Raw genomic sequence first — 19928 nt, 5'->3', positions numbered from 1 at the left:
GTTCATGCTGTGTTATGAATACAGAAGTATCTAACATAGTATTTACGGTACCTTTTGGACATATGGGAGTGAGTGACCTTGTGTATGTCCAGAACCCTGTACAATTGTCAAATGGTGAAGGACAGGGCTCTACTTGGGATCTACTAGACAAAGTGACTGACCAAAATCATCTCTGTGGAAGCCCTATTAAGAGCTGTCAGCCTTCTGCTGACAGTCCTTCCTGACAAAAGAAATTTACTGATCACTGTAGAGCAACTAATAGAAATAGCATGAAGGTCAGAAAACTATTTCTGGCTTTCTTGATAATTCTGCAATGAACAAGAAATAGTATTCAGTTTAGAAATACATGCACACTGATAGCTCTTCCATGGATTTTTTTCTATATTTGGAGAAAATTGCTAATATTTACTTTTTATAATCTTTCTATTGGATGTAATAGTGGACCTGTAAGAAGATGGAAATTTTGCCCTCAATCCCACTTTTTGATATGTGCTGAGACATGATGCATTATAATGTTATACATTGTTATCTGATGAAGTTGTGTTCTTCCCATCAACAGGTAGTGAATAGGTATGGATAAGTTATGAGTTGGGACTAGCCCAGAGAGGGCTATGTAGCAAGATCAGAGAGGACTTCCTGGTAGTGAGCCAGACAGGGCCTAGCTTACAGCTAGAGCAGACCTTTAGTCTGAGTACTCACTAGAGCCACATGAATTGGGTGTCCCCAAAGTGAGTGGAGACTGAGGCCGTGATTAGCGTGATCCTAAGCAGAGAAAGGAAAAGCGATAGAAGGACAGAGTGATTCACTGGAGTCTGGTCCTGGGACAGGACTCCTAGCAGTGTGGTCCTGAGTCCGCAAGCCAGAGAGATAGTGGGTCGGGATGGAACAGGGAAAGTGAGATGAAGTCGGTGCCCTGGGCAGTAGTTCCAAGTCGTAAGCAAGCAAAGAAGCTAAGTAACGTCCATAATCGGAACTAGGTCCCCCAAGGGAGAGCAGTACACGGAACTGCGGGCTTAAGTACAGGACTGTCACTTACTGGACTGTAGTACAGTGCTGGGTTGTGGTGAAGGCAAAAAAACTTAGCTATAGAGGCAAGTAAGCCTGGAAGAGGTACAGAGACCATGTGTGAAGATACTCCACGTTGTAAAGGAAACATTACTGAAGTTATGCATCCATTATCTGTTGTACATAGTTCCCACCAAGTTAATGTTAAGTAAAAGACTGTAATTTTGAATGGTGGTCTCCCTCACTGAACTGCTCAACATCCTTTCCTGGCCAGCTGAAAGTCACCGGCATCATGCGGCCTGCAAAAGTGTAGCTCCGCCATAGACGAAGCACGCACACTCAGCCAGGACCCCCATCTTCATGTAGCGGGCCGGGGTGTGGAAGACTAGCACCTCACCAACCACTACCGCCTCATGTCACGGGCCAACCCCTTTCTTTTGTTTTAGATTGCATTCATCAGAGACTTTTCTTTCTATACTTTATATGGACAATTCTAATTCATTTGCTCTGAAAGTATTCATTTCATCATCAAATACAGATCTTGTTTGTGTCCAAAATTTAATATCATGCAAAATACATTCAGTGGTCTAGGACAAAACTTTTTCATCATCTAAATTTCTGAAACCCAACCTTACTACAGCAGGGGAACCGCTAAAAATATTTTCACTCCCAAGGAGCGCTTAATGCCATCCCTGACTCAAAGTATGTTGGTGAAGAGTGAGGATAATACTTGTCCAGTTCTGGCATTTAGATCCGACATGTTTACTGCATCGCAAAGCATCTTCGGGTAGGCTGTAATTCACTTCTGTAAAATACGCTGTTTTTGCTGTGCTCTTGGAAAGAGTTAAGGAACCCTAGTTGGAGAACAGGACTCTGTGACATGTAGAATATATCTTCTCTATTGAAAAGATTGACTCTCGGCAAAACCATCCAACCTAGCCTCCCAATTTTAAGTCTGCCATTAATTTCAGCATTGTATTCACTTGCAATGTGAGTTTAACCCCTACCATGAAGGCTGTATGTTCCTGCTCATCAAAGGCAGGAAAGTCCATGTTTTTTTCTCTCATTGCAAGCTTCTGTGCGTTAAGTGACAGTAGATAAATCTTTCATACATTTTATATTTAGAGAACTGATTTTCCTTTAAAAATATTTTTGAGAAGTTCTCATTGGGCAGCACTTTAACTGAGGGGCAGCCCACATCTAATTCATACTGTCACTTTCTTTAGACAACATTTAGGAGGCAGTCACTTGTACTCATCAGCTGTTGCTAAGTGTCTGTTCTTTCCCCAGAGAGCATGTTAGGCTGGGGTCAAACTGGTGAGTGCAATGCGAGAAACTTGCATCAATACTCGGGACCGGAGCATGCGGCTACATGTATTTCTATGCAGCTGAGTCCCGGCTTCAGTATTTCTTGAGGTCTCCCTGATACTTTGCTCCTTATGAATAGGAGAAGTATAAGAGGTTTTTTGGTCCCAATCTTTTTCCCTGTTTTGATGTGCATATGGTTAAGCTGACCTACAGTGCCTACAAGTAGTATTCAACCCCCTGCAGATTTAGCAGGTTTACACATTTGGAATTAACTTGGCATTGTGACATTTGGACTGTAGATCAGCCTGGAAGTGTGAAATGCACTGCAGCAAAAAAGAATGTTATTTCTTTGTTTATTTTTTTTTTAAATTGTGAAAAGTCTTTTCAGAGGGTCATTTATTATTCAACCCCTCAACCCACCAGAATTCTGTTTGGTTCCCCGAAAGTATTAAGAAGTAGTTCAGGCACAAAGAACAATGAGCTTCACATGTTTGGATTAATTATCTCTTTTTCCAGCCTTTTCTGACTATTTAAGACCCTCCCCAAACTTGTGAACAGCACTCAAACATGGTCAACATGGGAAAGACAAAGGAGCATTCCAAGGCCATCAGAGACAAGATCGTGGAGGGTCACAAGGCTGGCAAGGGGTACAAAACCCTTTCCAAGGAGTTGGGCCTACCTGTCTCCACTGTTGGGAGCATCATCCGGAAGTGGAAGGCTTATGGAACTACTGTTAGCCTTCCACGGCCTGGACAGCCTTTGAAAGTTTCCTCCCGTGCCGAGGCCAGGCTTGTCCGAAGAGTCAAGGCTAACCCAAGGACAACAAGGAAGGAGCTCCGGGAAGATCTCATGGCAGTGGGGACATTGGTTTCAGTCAATACCATAAGTAACGTACTCCACCGCGATGGTCTCCGTTCCAGACGAGCCCGTAAGGTGCCTTTACTTTCAAAGCGTCATGTCAAGGCTCATCTATAGTTTGCTCATGATCACTTGGAGGACTCTGAGACTGACTGGTTCAAGGTTCTCTGGTCTGATGAGACCAAGATCGAGATCTTTGGTGCCAACCACACACGTGATGTTTGGAGACTGGATGGCACTGCATACGACCCCAAGAATACCATCCCTACAGTCAAGCATGGTGGTGGCAGCATCATGCTGTGGGGCTGTTTCTCAGCCAAGGGGCCTGGCCATCTGGTCCGCATCCATGGGAAGATGGATAGCACGGCCTACCTGGAGATTTTGGCCAAGAACCTCCGCTCCTCCATCAAGGATCTTAAGATGGGTCGTCATTTCATCTTCCAACAAGTCAATGACCCAAAGCACACAGCCAAGAAAACCAAGGCCTGGTTCAAGAGGCAAAAAATCAAGGTGTTGCAGTGGCCTAGTCAGTCTCCTGACCTTAACACAATTGAAAACTTGTGGAAGGAGCTCAAGAATAAAGTCCACATGAGACACCCAAAGAACCTAGATAACTTGGAGAAGATCTGCATGGAGGAGTGGGCCAAGATAACTCCAGAGACCTGTGCCGGCCTGATCAGGTCTTATAAAAGACGATTATTAGCTGTAATTGCAAACAAAGGTTATTCCACAAAATATTAAACCTAGGGGTTGAATAATAATTGACCCACACTTTCATGTTTAAAATTTATAAAAATTTAACTGAGCAACAAAACTTTTTGGTTTGTAAGATTTATACATCTGTTAATAAATCCTGCTCTTGTTTGAAGTTTGAAGGCTCTAACTTATTTGCATCTTATTAAACCTGCTAAATCTGCAGGGGGTTGAATACTACTTTTAGGCACTGTATAATTAATTGTAGTTATTGGTTTGGAGGCACTATTTTAAGGTTATGTGTAAATCTTTTAACAAATTTGTAAATAAAAGTTGATCTTTTTAATGAAAAAAATAAGAGACACTTCTTGATTTAATTTGGTTTAATGGCCAAATGGTCAGTATGTTTGAACATTTAATGGAGTGTTGCTCACCCTATGTGTAGGAGAATGGGCCTGGGTTATATGTTTATCAATTGTTAAGAGTCTGTATAATATATAACACAGTTCAGACAGTCTACCTGCATCAGTTTAAAAAAACAAAAAAAAAAACGTATGAGAAAATATGAATGCCACATGGATGAAAAAACATCACATATATGTGAACGTAGCCAAGACTGTTATTTGGAGTCAGAAGACCTATGGTTTGTCCAGTCATTGCAGTCTCTACGCATGCATGTGAAAATGAGCTAAGACTATTTACTGCATGCTGTTGCCTCACTATTTTAGTCACATTGTAATAATTACCAAAAATTGGTTGGCACGCACGTTCTATAATGTATGGTAAAAGTATTGCTGAATGATACAAGTTTTGTGTAGTCATTCCTGTGCTACAGTGTAAATTCCATTTGTCTAAGCAGGTGTCTTGTTGGCTGTTGTCATGCGTCTGGGTTAGTGATGAGCGAATATACTCGTTACTCGAGATTTCCCGAGCATGCTCTGGGGCCCTCTGGGTATTTTTTAGTGCTCGGAGATTTAGTTTTTCTCACCGCAGCTGAATGATTTACATCTGTTAGCCAGCATAAGTACATGTGGAGGTTGCCTGGTTGCTAGGGAATCCCCACATGTAATCAAGCTGGCTAACAGATGTAAATCATTCAGCTGAGGTGAGGAAAACTAAATCTCCGAGCACTAAAAAATACTCAGAGGTCACCCGAGCGTGCTCGGGAAATTTCGAGTAACGAGTATATTCGCTCATCACTAGTCTGGGTTCTAGCCCTTGAGTCTGTGCTTTGTGGTCGGCCTCTCTATCCGCTTAGCCTCATCAGTTACACCTGGTGTTTATTGTCTGGTACCATTACTTTAGTATTTTTAGGTTGACAGTCATTTTCGTTAATTTAGATTGTGAGCCCCATCGGGGACAGCGATGATAATGTGTGCAAAACTGTGCAGCGCTGCGGAATATGTTAGCGCTATATAAAAATAAAGATTATTATTATTAATTCATTTGTCTACCCAATCACCTTTCTGGTGCAGCTATACTGTATATACTTTCCCCCTGGTGGTGTTTCCTGCTGGTGATATTCTCATTTGGATGTCCAGCAATGCTGCCATTGTTTATGTCAGTCAGTGACAGACCAGCTAGGGTTTCGCTTTTCACTCTGCACCTATCTTCAGTTTGTTGTTTAGGAAGTAGGCCGCATACACTCTAGCAGTATGTACCTTATCTTTTCATTTTGTATTTTGCGATTTGTTTTAAATCACTAAGGGATCCCTTTCTATCTCAGCACTCCTTCCGTTCGGTAGTTAAATAGCACTTTGCTCTGCCCTCTGGTTCCTTAGGAGGAATGTGAAGAACTGAATGCCTTTCAGGCAGCATAGGTCCAATCTGCAGTCATTTAGTCTGTTATTAGGGCTATTCCAGTCCATGTAGGAACCGCTAGGAACTGCGGGATCAGAATCCCTAGTCTGTACAGGAGCCGACTGGGTCAGTTGGAGTTTTTTAGTGTTTTACCTAATTTCCTGTGTGAGTTGTTCCACAATGATAACACGTGTGATAAATGCAGCCACAATACACTTGAAAGGGTTGTCTCTGGACCTCTATTGAACAGTGAATGTCTCAGCATTAGATCCCCAGCAATCACACACTTATCGTGTGTCTTATGGCATGTGGCAATCTTGAAACAACTCCTTATGACTAAATGATAACACAACTTCAGTAATTTTTTCGTGCGTTCATGGTGTATGGATTAACCAGTTGAGAGCCGTAACTGGTGTAACATGATTACTTGGGGTTACCGTTTTCGTGTCTTGACATAGCTCAAGCTCTGTGCTCCCTCTATTGGCCATAGTGGTGTATTACTGACTTCTTAGAATAATAGTAACGCACTTTATACTTGTCAGATTATTTTAAAAGCACATCAGAAACCTGCCAGTGTAATTTAGGGAATATCTTTGTGTACAGGCTTGTAGATTATTTATTAGCACACTTTGGATCATTTGCCTTTGTCTTTAGAGTCAATTCTAAGTCAGAACTTAAAGAACAAATGAGCTGACATTGATATTGATGAGTAGTAGCAATGTTCAAAGCAAGTGACACAGGTATGGCAGCCCATACAAATGATAATAACGGTGCAATGAAAAGGCGATACACTATAAAATGAGATCAGATAGTATTAAGATATTTAACTAATAGTCAGAAAATCTAACCATAGAGCCTTCCACTTACTGCAATGGCACCAGGAAACTGGATTTGGATATATAATATAAAATATATATATAAAAAGTGAAAACCAGAAGAAACAGAATGTATGTGTTCTTGTGAATGACAGTCGCACATGGATCTATGTACTACATTGGCTCTCTGTATCTGCATGCTTAACATCACTCGCTCTTCTCTTTACAGATTCATACTGGTGTTCAGCTGTCTGGTGCTCTCTGTGTTCTCCACAATTCCTGAATTTCAAAATTTAGCCAACAAGGGCCTGTTCATACTGGTGAGAGATCTTTGTTATTAGTTGATCTCCTGTGTCTGTATCTGTGTATGTCTTTTTAGCCTATGTTTCTCTGCACACAGTACATATTATTTATTCTCACTCCTTCGATTCTCGCTGAGACTCAGAACCTGGTTGCCTCTCATGTAGTGGTGTCATCCAGCACCAGGCTTTCTATAAACTCTTCATTGCATAGAAGTACAATACATTGTATAATCCAGGGTCTACGCACAAATTTATGTCATCCAGCAGCTTCAATAGTAAATGGCGCTCAACTGATTCAATTTCTAAGCAACATTTTTTGCTGTACCTCTTGTATGACAGGCACATAGAAATCTCATGAAACCTACATGTGGGCAGGCTATAGGTTTTTATGGGCCCCGGACTAAAGAGTCTCAGTGGGTGCCTTTAACACTGGTGTAGTACACTGCCAAAGATTTCACTTACTTCCTAGATTACACGAATTATATCAATAGCTCAGAAACCAGACAGTATAGTCCTCCATACAGTATTCTTGGCACCACATAGTGCTCCATACAGAATAAAGTGCCCCATATATTGCTCCATACAGTATTATGAGCACCACATAGTACTCCATACAGAACAATGAGCCCAATATGTTGCTTCATGCATAATAATGGACCCCATATAATGCTCCAAACAGTATAATGAGCCCCATATATGGCTCCATGCAGAATAATGGACCCCATATAATGCTACAAATGTTATAGTGAGCCCCATATAGTACTTCATACAGAATAATGGGCCCCATATATTGCTCCATGTAGAATGGGCCCCTTATATTGCTTCAAACATAAAAAAATAAAATAAAAATGAAATCCTCTCCTCACTGGCCGCTGCTCTGCTTCGGACTCCTCAGAGTCGTCGTCTTCTGGCTCTCTGCACTGTGACTGATCAGAGCAGAGGGCGCACACTAGTCATGTCATCGCGCCTTCTGACCTGAAACGTCACAGTCGGTAGACGCCACATCTGCGGAGGAACGGGGAGAGGTAGCTATTGAATGTTCCGATGCCCTGAGCAAGTGGGGGGGCACTCACGAGTGCTAGCACTGGGCCCCCATAGCGTGCTGGTGTCCCAGAAGGCGAGTGGGCCCCCCTGCCTGCTCAGGGCCCCTGACACTTGCCCAGGTGCTGACACCAGCCTTGTGTTTTTTGGTGTGGATTGCTTGTCTGATTTGTCTACAGTTCGTGTTTAGTAAAGTTAGTTTTAGGCATCAAAAATACTGCAAAAACGCTTTGTTGCACATTTGTACTTTTTCAGTATTTTCTATGGGTGAAAATATGATGCTGAAACAATTGATATGCTGTAGATTTAAAAAAAAAAAACACAGCAGTTTTCCAATTCAATCAGGAAAATAAAAACAAGCATGTGTATAAAGTTTCTGAAATCTCATTGCTTTTGCCGATACTGTAAAAGGCAGCTTTAAATTTGTACCAAAAAATCACAGTAATAAAATACAGCAAAAACACAACACGTGAATATAGCCTAAGAAGTCATAAGGAGGAGCAGTGGGTAGTCGCAACCATTGATAATCAATGTAGTTATGCAATACATTGTAACAAGCTGTGCCACTGTGTGTGAATATCACTACAAGCTTTCATTCCCTGAGATATCCAAGCGGAATATGATGAGAAACCAATACACAAATGGTATTAGACAGTGGCATAATATTTAATTGCTCACTGAATATGCTTTAAACGAAAATGTAAAGCATTTTCAATTCCGGAATCATGGTCTTCATTGCCTATACTTAGGATAGGCCATCTCTGAAACACTTAGGATCAGCTTTTTGAAGAAGTCGCAGAGCCTTTGTAAATACCGTAGCCTCTTGAAAATTTACTCTGTATACCTGCATTAAAGTGAGTGGGTCAACGCTATATATACATATATATATATATATATATATATATATATATATATATATATATTATATATATATACACACACATATACCGTATATACTCGAGTATAAGCCGGGATTTTCAGCCCATTTTTTGAGCCGAAAGTCCCCCTCTCGGCTTATACTCGAGTCATACCCAGGGGTCGGCAGGGGAGGGGGAGCGGGGGCTATCTAATAATACTCACCTGCTCCTGGCACGGTCCCTGCAGGTCCCTGGCTCCCCGGTGCCCCAGCTTCTTCCTGTACTGAGCGGTCACATGGTACCGCTCATTACAGTAATGAATATGCGGCTCCACCTCCCATAGGGGTGGAGCCGCATATTCATTACTGTAATGAGCGGTAACGGTGACCGCTCAATACAAGAAGAAGCTGCGGCGCTGGGAAAGCAGGGACTGCACCGCGCCAGGAGCAGGTGAGTATAACGGGGAGGGGAGCGCTGCGCTATATTCACCTGCTCCTCGTTCCGGGCACCGCTCCATCTTCAGGGCGCGGTGACGTGGTTAGTTCGTGCCCTCTGCCTGAACGTCAAGGCAGAAGACGCTGAAGATGGAGCGGCACCGGAACGAAGTCAGGTGAATATTGAAAGTATCGGGGGCCTGAGCGACGGAGAGGTGAGTATGTGATTTTTTTTTTTTATCGCAGCAACAGCAAATGGGGCCATAACGTTTGTGCAGCACTATATAGGGCAAGTGTCGGTATGGGGCCATAATCAACGTTTGTGCACCATTATATGGGGCAATTGTCTGTATGGAGCATCTTATGGGGTCATAATCAACGTTTGTGCAGCACTATATGGGGCAAGTGTCTGTATGGAGCATCTTATGGGGCCATAACGTTTGTGCAGCACTATATAGGGCAAGTGTCGGTATGGGGCCATAATCAACGTTTGTGCAGCATTGTATGGGGCAAATGTCTGTATGGAGCATCTTATGGGGCCATAACGTTTGTGCAGCATTATATGGGGCAAATATCTTTATGGAGCATCTTATGGGGCCATAATCAACGTTTGTGCAGCACTATATGGGGCAAATGTCTGTATGGAGTATCTTATGGGGCCATAACATTTGTGCAGCACTATATGGGGCAAATATCTTTATGGAGCATCTTATGGGGCCATAATTAACGTTTGTGGAGCATTATATGGAGCAAATGTCTGTATGGAGCATCTTATGGGGTCATAATCCGCATTTGTGCATTATTATATTGGGCAAATGTGTCTATGGAGCATCTTATGGGGCCATTATTAACCTTTATGCAGGATTATATGGGGCATATTTTAATATGGAGAATCTTATGGGGTCATCATAAACTTTATGGAGCATTATATGGGGCTCCTGATTGAATATGGATATTCAAAAACACTTAACCTACTGATGTCTCAATTAATTTTACTTTTATTGGTATCTATTTTTACTTTTGACATTTACCGGTACCTGCTGCATTTCCCACCCTAGGCTTATAATCGAGTCATTAAGTTTTCCCAGTTTTTTGTGGCAAAATTAGGGGGTCGGCTTATACTCGGGTCGGCTTATACTCGAGTATATACGGTATATATATAGTTATATATAGTTGTGCTAAAAAGTTTACATACCCCGGCAGAATTTTTGCTTTCTTGGCCTTTTTTCAGAGAATATGAATGATAACACCAAAACTTTTTCTCCACTGATGGTTAGTCATTGGGTGAAGCCATTTATTGTCAAACTACTGTGTTTTCTCTTTTAAATCATAACGACAACCCAAAACATCCAAATGATCCTGATCAAAAGTTCCCATACCCTGGTGATTTTGGCCTGATTTCATGCACAGAAGTTGACACAAATGTGTTTGAATGGCTAATAAAGGTAAGATCCTCACTTGTGACCTGTTTGCTTGTAATCAGTGTGTGCATAAAAGCTGAGTGAGTTTCTGGGATCCAGACAGACTCTTGTATCTTTCATCCAGCCAATGATGTTTCTGGATTGTGAGTCATGGGGAAAGCAAAAGTGGATAGTGGATCTATGGGAGAAGGTAGTTGAACTGTATAAAACAGGAAAGGGATACAAAAAGATATCCAAGGAATTGATAATGCCAGTCAGCAGCGTTCAAACTGTGATTAACAAATTGAAAATCAGGGGCTCTGTAAAAACAAAACCACGGTCAGGTAGACCAACCAAAATTTCGTCCACAACTGCCAGGAAACTTGTTTGGGATGCAAAGAAAAACCCACAAATAACATCAACTGAAATACTGGACTCTTTGAAAACTAGTGGTGTGGCTGTTTCGAGAAGCACAATAAGGAGGCACTTAAAGAAAAAAGGGCTGCATGGTCGAGTCGCCAGAAGAAAGCCATTACTGCGCAAATGCCACAAAGTATCTCACCTACAATACCCAAACAGCACAGACACAAACCTCAAAACTTTTGGAACAAGGTAATTTAGAGTGATGAGACCAAAATTTAACTTTTTGGGCACAACTATAAACATTACCTTTGGAGAGAGGTCAACAAGGCCTATGATGAAAGGAACACCATTCCTACTGTAAAGCACAGAGGTGGATCGCTGATGCTTTGGGGACGTGTGAGCTACAAAGGCACAGGAAACTTGGTCAAAGTTGAAGGAAAGATGAATGCAGCATGTTATCTTCAAATACTGGAGGCAAATTGGCAATCGTCAGACCAGAAGCTACGAATGTGCCGTACTTGGACGTTCCAACGTGACAACAATCAAAAAGAAAATAATATATGATGACCTGTCATTGGCTACAGCAGAGCAAAGTGAACTATCTGGAGTGGCCATCTCAGTCTCCTGAGCCATCATTGAGCCACTCTGGGGAGATCTCAAGCGCGCAGTTCATGCTAGACAGCCCAGGAATTTACAGGAACTGGAGGCTTTTTGCCAAGAAGAGTGGGCAGCTTTACCATCTGAGAAAATAAAGAACCACATCAACAACTACCACAATTTACTTCAAGCTGTCATTGATGTTAGGGGGGGGCAATATACGGTATTAAGAAATGGGGTATGTAAAGTTTTGATCAGGGTCATTTGGATGTTTTAGGTTGTCATTGTGATTTAAAAAGAGAAAACACAGTAGTTTGACAACAAAATGGCTTCACCCAACCACTAGCCATGAGTGGAGAAAAAGGTTTGGTGCTATCATTCATATTCTCTGAAAAAAATGCCAAAGCAAAAGCAAAAATTCTGCGGGGTACAGAGATGTAGGAAAAACTGGGTACACCGTCTCTTTAAGTCGTTGTTGGTTTATTATCAGGCAGCATAAACCAACTCATGGAAACAAAACTCAGCCTTTTTGGCTAAAACCAGTCCAAACAATCAAAAGGGAAAATACCAATGCTGTAACACCCTCTGTATGTTGCGGGCGGCACCTTGTACTGGAGAAGCACAGGTTCAGTCTGTGCCCAACATGCCACAAAGCCTCTGGAGACAACTTTGTCCTGGCTAGCTGAACACCGACTGCCTACAGAGCTCGGTTATTTAAATCTAAGCCTCTGATTTCCATCATGTGATTGATGACATGATCATGACCTCACGCAGGTCCTGGCAGGTCTGCCCGGGAGATAATGTGGACCCTCTCCCACCCGCAACTTAACCCTCTCAACACATGCGCAGTGACACATATCTCCCTTCTACCACTTATATATATATAATTATAGACGTATACACTTACCGCCCATTCCAACGTTGCATTTATAACTATTGATGCTTAAAACAAGAGCGAAAGGCTCAGATGAAATACGGAGGGCATATATGACGATTTAAGCCAAATTGCAAAGTGCAACTTATGCGTTGATTATTAAAAGATTTGTTCAACTAAAAAAATGTTTAGATTTGTCTTAATGGGGTATTTTCAAGTTGTCTCTTCAGCAGTTCAGAGATATTCGGTCTCCTTACTTTCTGGTTTCTAACATGGCAGGATCTCTTTAAGTGACAGCTCTGGTGAATAATAGAATTGTAGTATTGGTAGAACTATAAAGCTCAGCACAAGTTCTGCTATCAGTTTCATATTTTATACAAGTTCTGCTCTTTCATACAACTTCTGCTATCAGTTTCATATTCAGCTATCAGTGGTTAGTTCTGGAGTCTACATTGCTATCACTGCATTGACACATAGAGATAACTGGTCATTTGAACAAGGACACAGCCCGGGGCAGCAGAGCCATTAGGAAACCTGCTCTGAAAGCTGTGAGGCTGGTGATTTATAATTGCATCTCTTCAGAAGATGCACATGCACACTCTAGGCCAGGGTCTATTGATCAAGCTCCATGGAATCCACACTATGAAAGCTAAATGCTGTCATGACAGGAGAATGACAGCAGATCCAAAAAGTCAAGTCAGTTGCAAACTTGCTTATTTTCATGCTGGCTAAATAATCAAATCAATTTAAGAACTTGAGAACACCCCTTAAAATGTACCGTAAGTATATACTATTTATATTCTTCAATATCAAATCTCCACCGATGCCCTGCAGCTCCTCTCCTCTTCGATGTTGAGAAGTGATGGTGATGGGAATGAAAATGGCTTACTGACTGGGTCATTTTAATAGCTAAGCCAGATGCTTTTTTTGCCTATGTATCAGCCGTGACAGAGAAGGGGACTGGCTTAAAGAGAAAGTGTCAGCACAATTTTGTAACCTAAAGACATGGCTGTAATGACTCTGTAATGCTGATTTAATTAATACTTTTGGTGAAGAAATCCGCTTTGTTGTTCTTCTTCAATCACCATTTGAAGTTTTCTGCTAAATTAGATTTTGGTGTACAGGGGCCGGACTGTACCCGGGGTCTTCCCCCTGTCTGCAATTCCCTGGCCCGTCCCTGCTTTTTAGTCACCTGCCTCCTCTATTTGAAATGACGGGAGATCACAGACACAAAGTAGACCCCGGTTACAGTCCAGCCTTGCACACTGAAATCTATTAAGAAGAAAACTTCAAATGGTGATTAAAGGAGAACCACAAAGCTGATTTCTTTACCAAAGTTATTCATTCATTCTGAGCTACAGTGCCATTACGCTCATGTCTTTACTCTACATCACAAAATCGTGCTGACAGATTCTCTTGAAAGTGAGAATGAGGAGTGGCGTTGACAGTGGCAGATCATTTGACATCTCATAACGATAGTGTATACGTAAATTAAACACATCTAAGAATCAAAATTGAATCCTACTCATTGAGCCTCAGACTCATTGACCTGAGTGCCAACATGTTTGTAAACTTTTTTCACAGAAAAGACTAGTTTGGGAGAGATGTAAAGGTGGCCTTGTTTTAGTAACTGAATATCCCTGTTATGGCTTGTCTGGTATTGTCCTTCAGTTCAATATAGTTGGCATTTTTCTCTTTGACGTTCTTCTTTTTATTAATCTTTGCTGTATTGCTCTACACAATCCCGTGTAGTATAATTTATATTCTACTTCCAGCCCCCCCTTTTCTCTGTCTCAAATGGCTGACGTCAGGACTACTCACTCCGGAGGCAAAGTCTAAATTAAGAAGTCCTTGTGTCTCTCCTTTGATTAAACGCAGTTGTCTTTGTTTGTGGAAAGGTGCTAGAGATAGCATTGGACACATTGCTGATGTTTAGGAAACCAGACCCACCCTGAACTGTCAGATCAATAGATTGAAAGAATGGGATCAGTGTCACTTACTTGTCCGTCATAACACAGACTATCCTGATATTCCGACAAATAGTAATTTTTGGGGTTAAGACAGGAGGACATGACCTTATGATGTTATCACTCTGGCAAAGCTATTTTGACCCTTATTAAAGCTTTTACCTAAGAGATATAAAACAGTATACACATGAACAATAGGATTAAGACATTTTTTCACCGTACAGGAGTAATTCAGACACTTTTCATATTGTTTATTATTAAATGAGGTTGATCATTTATATGGCAAACATTCACATGATCTATGTGGTATTTTCCTGATGAAGAAGTCATTTAGACTTTGAAACTCGTTGATTAAACCATCATCCTTTATGTGAAACAAGTTTGGACCTTCAGTCATTCAGCAGCACGGACCATATCCACAATAAACCCTTTATTTACCTATAAACATTCACATGTAACAGAAATAAATTTTAACACCTAATGTGTTATCTTCATCAGGTTCTTGCAGCTTCAACCTTCAGACTGGAAAAAAAGTATTTCTGTTCCACAAACCTGAGTTTGGTGAAAACTCTCGGGAACATAGTTTTTGCAAACTACAATTACGTTAAAAAGCTGCACGAGATTGTGCTGAGATAAGGTATTCGTAAATTGCAAATAGCTTCTAAAACTATAATAACGAAAGAAAATTACAAAGGGACATTCCAGTTGAGTGTCTGAGCCAAATAGTTATTGTTTAGATACAAAAGAAATCTATATAGGCTGCAAAGAGGTTAGAGGGATCTGACGAAAGGGGATTGCGAGGAATGGTATGTAGTGTCTCAGATTGTACAGCGGTACGATCAAGAAGACATAATATAATTCACAGTTAATGATTATATAATGGAAGTTTGCTTTTGGATTGATATACGGTATTAGATTACAAGCACAGGAACAAATTGTTTTAGTTTTAGTTCCTAAACCTGTGTCCTGTAAATATTTCTTAATGTTTTATAGCTAGAACCAATGTTTGTCAAGTTACTTTGGCCTAACAAGTCAAGTGAGACAATCTAAAAGTGAGCTTATGTATGCCTGCTTACAACATTCTAGAATTGTTTGGAAAAGATAAGCATTAAAGCAAAAAACAAAACAAGCTTATTTAAGAAATGACCAATTGATATGACTTACTCTGGTGTTAGCTTTCATTAATCTGGTCTTGACCCAGTTACTAAATTCAAGTAATGCGATGACCTCGCCTTTGCCACTAGTATACAGTTGTACATGCAGCTGCTAATAGCTAGGACACACATGCAAAGGCATTTACGTGCCATATGTGGCTTCTGTGTCATTAATTTTCAGTATATCAAATGACTCTTGGGTAGATGGGTACATATAGGTGTTTCTCACAAAATTAGAATATCATCAAAAAGTTAATTTATTTCAGTTCTTCAATACAAAAAAGTGAAACTCGTATATACAGTCATTACAAACAGAGTGATCTACTGTATTTCAAGTGTTTATTTCTGTTAATGTTGATGATTATGGCTTACAGTCAATGAAAACCCAAAAGTCATTATCTCAGTAAATTAGAATACTTTATAACACCAGCTTGAAAAATGATTTTAAGATCCGAAATGTAGGCCTACTGAAATGTATATTCAGAAAATGCACTCACTACTTTGTAGGGGCTCCTTTTGCATCAATTACTGCATCAATGCGGCATGGCATGGAGGTGATCAGCCTGTGGCACTGCTGAGGTGTTATGGAAGCCCACTGCTTTGATAGCAGCCTTCAGCTCGTCTGCATTGTTGCCATTTTGTTACGCGCGTAATACTTACCTGTCCGGTCGGCGCGCTCCCGACACTCCTTCTCGCTTCTCCTGCTCCTTCTCCTCCGTCTCGGTTCTCGGGCGCTCGTCCTTTCTGCGGTCCGCCCATGCGCAGACGCGCTCCTTTCGCCGCTGTGGCTTCTGGGAGGTCGTGCCGGTGGCTTCGCCCCCAATATGGCAGCGCCGTCGAGTACTTCTTCCCTGCATCTGTCCAGGTAAGACGCTTTTACGTCTATTGCGTTCGCTGGCTTCTTGCTGGCGTCTCTTTAGGTTCTTTGGCTCCAGCCTCTGCTCCTCACGCTTTGACTCTGACTTGACTCGTTACTAATTGTCGTTGTCATTCTTTTCAGCCCTTGGTCCCTGCCAGTTCTATGTTCCAGCCGTCCCTGCCTATCCTGTGATTCCTGCCGCCCCTGCCTATCCTGTGATTCCTGCCGTCCCTGCCAATCCTGTTTTCCTGCCGTCACTGCCAATCCTGCATTTCCTGCCATCCCTGCCAGTCCTGTGTTCCTGCTAATCCTGCATTTCCTGCCGTCCCTGCCAGTCCTGTGTTCCTGCCGTCCCTGCCAGTCCTGTGTTCCTGCCGTCCCTGCCAGTCCTGTGTTCCTGCTGTCCCTGCCAGTCCTGTGTTCCTGCCGTCCCTGCCAGTCCTGTATTCCTGCCGTCCCTGCCAATCCTGTGTTCCTGCCGTCCCTGCCAATCCTGTGTTTCCTGCCGTCCCTGCCAGTCCTGTGTTCCTGCCAATCCTGCGTTTCCTGCCATCCCTGCCAGTCCTGTGTTCCTGCCGTCCCTGCCAGTCCTGTGTTCCTGCCGTCCCTGCCAGTCCTGTGTTCCTGCCATCCTTGCCAATCCTGCGTTCCTGTCGTTCCCCGTCAATCGTGTCTTCGCCATACCGGTCAGTACTTTGTCTTTGCTGCCCCTGTCCATCCTGTGTGTCCGCCGTTCTGGTCACCTCAGTGGCCCCGTCTCTCTCCCGTCTTCTGTTCTTCTTTGGTCCAGCTCACAGTCGCCTCTTTGGCTCTGGCAGTTGTGACTTCACCCTCCTTGGGCCTGTCCCAAACACTCCCTGTACAGGGGTGGCACTATCTGGTCCGCTCGTCTTCAGGGGCTCTGAAGCTGCCACCCAGAGGGTCCACTTCTCGGGTTCTTATAGTACGCAAAGGCCATGGATCCCGCTGGAGCTGCGTCTGCTCAGAAAGAACTTGTTTTCCTGTGGGAGAATCAGACCCAGATGATGTCCTTTATGAAATCTATGGACTCCGTCTCTCTGCTGTCCAGTCCTCTGATCCGGGGAATGCCTCTCAGCTGGCCAGTTTGCAACAAGAACTGGCACAGCAGCGTGATACCCAGTCCCATATCCCGGGTTATATGGCATCTGTCGACAGCCGACTTCTTTCTTTACAGTCAGCCGCATCTGCTCCTACACCAGCTCCTGCTCCTCATCCTTCTCCGCATTTGGCCAAACCTCCTCGTTTTAATGGAGATCCCAAAATATGTCAGGGATTTCTTAATCAATACCGTCTTCATTTCGAGCTCCTTCCTCTGCAATACCCTACAGATCGGGCCAAGGTGGCGTTTATTGGGTGAATCCTCTTTGGGAGCGGGATGATCCCGTTGTCATTCAGCTGACTCCATTTTTGGAGACGTTTCATCGAGTATTTGATGAACCGGGTCACTTGGCCTCAACCACTGAGGCTTTGTTTAATTTACAGCAGGGGTCTTTAACTGTTGGGCAATACGCTATCCAGTGTCGGACCTTATCTTCTGACTTGGGTTGGAATAATAAAGCGTTAGTAGGGGCTTTCTGGCGGGGGGCTATCTAGCCGTATCCAGGATGAATTAGCTGGTCGAGATACTCCAACTAATTTGGAGGATTTAATTGCCTTGGCTACTCATATAGACCTTTGCTTTCAGGAGCGAGCTCGGGAGAGAAAATTTCCTCGTTCTTCTATGTCTTCTCGTAGCCCTCCCAGCCCACGTCCCAGAGTCTCAGCTTCGGCTTCTGCTCCTGAGCCGATGCAAGTTGATCGTCTAAAACTCTCCGAACAATGTCGCAAGGAGAGACGCGCCCAGGGTCTCTGTTTTTACTGTGGATGCTCCTCTCATCTTCTCGGAGCCTGCCCAGATCGTCCAGAAAACTCCTCCGCATAGGTCAGGTAAGAGAGGCCTCCCTAGGTGCATGTGAAACCTCTCAACCCCTCACCCTGCCTGTCTTGTTGCATATTCATGATAAACGTTTTTTCCTTGAGGCTTATGTGGACTCGGGTGCAGCGGGAAATTTTATTAGGTTAGAAGAGGTAATTACATTTTCTGTCCCTGTTAGGTCTTTAGAGAATCCTCTTTTTCTCGCTTCCGTTAACGGGAAGCCCCTGCAAGAGACTATAACTCAAGTTACGCAGTTGGTAGAGCTTCAGGTAGGGGCTCTTCATAGGGAGAAAATTTTGTTTTTTGTTTTAGCCAACATCTCTCATCCTATTCTCCTCGGTCTTCCGTGGTTGCGGGTCCACGAACCCTTCTTAGATTGGCAAAGGGGCAAAATTCTACGTTGGTGAGATTCCTGTCTGACTCGTTGTCTGCTGCCGATGCGTCCTGTTGGTGTCCCCTGTCCCTCCCCCATTCCTCCCGGGTTGCCCTCTGTTTATTCTTCGTTCGCAGATGTTTTTGACAAAAAGGAGGCGGAGACTCTTCCGTCACATCGAACCTACGACTGTCCTATAGACCTCGTTCCTGGTACCACTCCTCCTAGAGGAAGAATCTATCCTCTCTCTCCTGCAGAGACTCAAGCTATGTCGGACTATGTTCAGGAGAACCTCTCCAGAGGCTTCATTCGAAAATCTTCGTCTCCAGCTGGGGCAGGTTTCTTTTTTGTGAAAAAGAAGGATGGTACTCTTCGTCCTTGTATTGACTACAGAGGGTTAAACAACATTACTGTGAAGAATAAATACCCATTGCCTCTTATTTCAGGACTCTTTGACCGCCTGAGGGGAGCACAAATTTTTACCAAACTTGATCTTCGAGGAGCCTACAACTTGGTTCGTATCCGTGTGGGGAACGAGTGGAAGACCGCATTCAACACTCGGGACGGTCACTATGAGTATTTGGTGATGCCATTTGGACTTTGTAATGCTCCTGCTGTATTCCAAGAGTTCATCAATGATATCTTTCGAGATTGCTTCTATACTATTGTCGTGGTCTACTTGGACGACATCCTCATCTTCTCTCCAGATTTATCTACTCATCGACGAGACGTTGGCGAAGTCTTACTTCGTTTAAGGGAGAATCATCTCTTCGCGAAGATTGAGAAATGTGTCTTTGAACAGTATTCCATACCCTTCTTGGGTTATATTGTCTCTAAGGATGGCCTGAAGATGGATCCTGAGAAGGTGTCTGCCATTCTAAATTGGCCACGTCCTTCGGGAGTAAAGGCTATTCAGCAATTTCTTAGCTTTGCCAATTACTATAGACAATTTATCCCTAATTTCTCCTCCTTGACTAAACCAATTTCTGCATTGGTTCGCAAGGGAGTCGACCCTAATCTTTGGCCTCCGGAGGCCGAAGCTGCCTTCCAAACCCTGAAGCAAGAATTTGCTTCAGCACCAGTGCTTCATCGACCGGATACCAATAGACCATTTATTCTTGAAGTGGGTGCGTCCTCTATTGGAGCTGGAGCAGTACTTTTACAGAGATCTAACTCGGGTCGATTAGTCTCCTGTGGGTTTTTCTCTAAAGCATTTTCTCCTCCTCAGAGTAATTATTCCATTGGTGACAAGGAATTATTGGCTATTAAATTGGCCTTGGAGGAGTGGCGGT

General features: G+C 42.9%; 1 protein-coding gene across 4 annotated transcripts in view; it reads left to right on the top strand.

Annotated features, from left to right (window-relative positions):
- Nucleotides 1-19928, top strand: part of KCNQ4 (potassium voltage-gated channel subfamily Q member 4) — a 274261-nt gene that overhangs the window by 167468 nt on the left and 86865 nt on the right. For all 4 annotated transcript variants that reach the window (XM_077296060.1, XM_077296059.1, XM_077296057.1 and 1 more), the window contains exon 2: nt 6709-6799. In XM_077296060.1, coding sequence (XP_077152175.1) covers nt 6709-6799 — 91 coding nt within the window. The remainder of the gene's footprint in view (nt 1-6708; nt 6800-19928) is intronic.

Source organism: Ranitomeya variabilis, chromosome 3 (genome assembly GCF_051348905.1).
Source record: "Ranitomeya variabilis isolate aRanVar5 chromosome 3, aRanVar5.hap1, whole genome shotgun sequence".
In the NCBI taxonomy this organism is placed as follows: Eukaryota; Metazoa; Chordata; class Amphibia; order Anura; family Dendrobatidae; genus Ranitomeya; species Ranitomeya variabilis.
The sequence above is the reverse complement of the archived record's forward strand: the minus strand, read 5'-3'. Positions and strand labels throughout refer to the sequence as shown.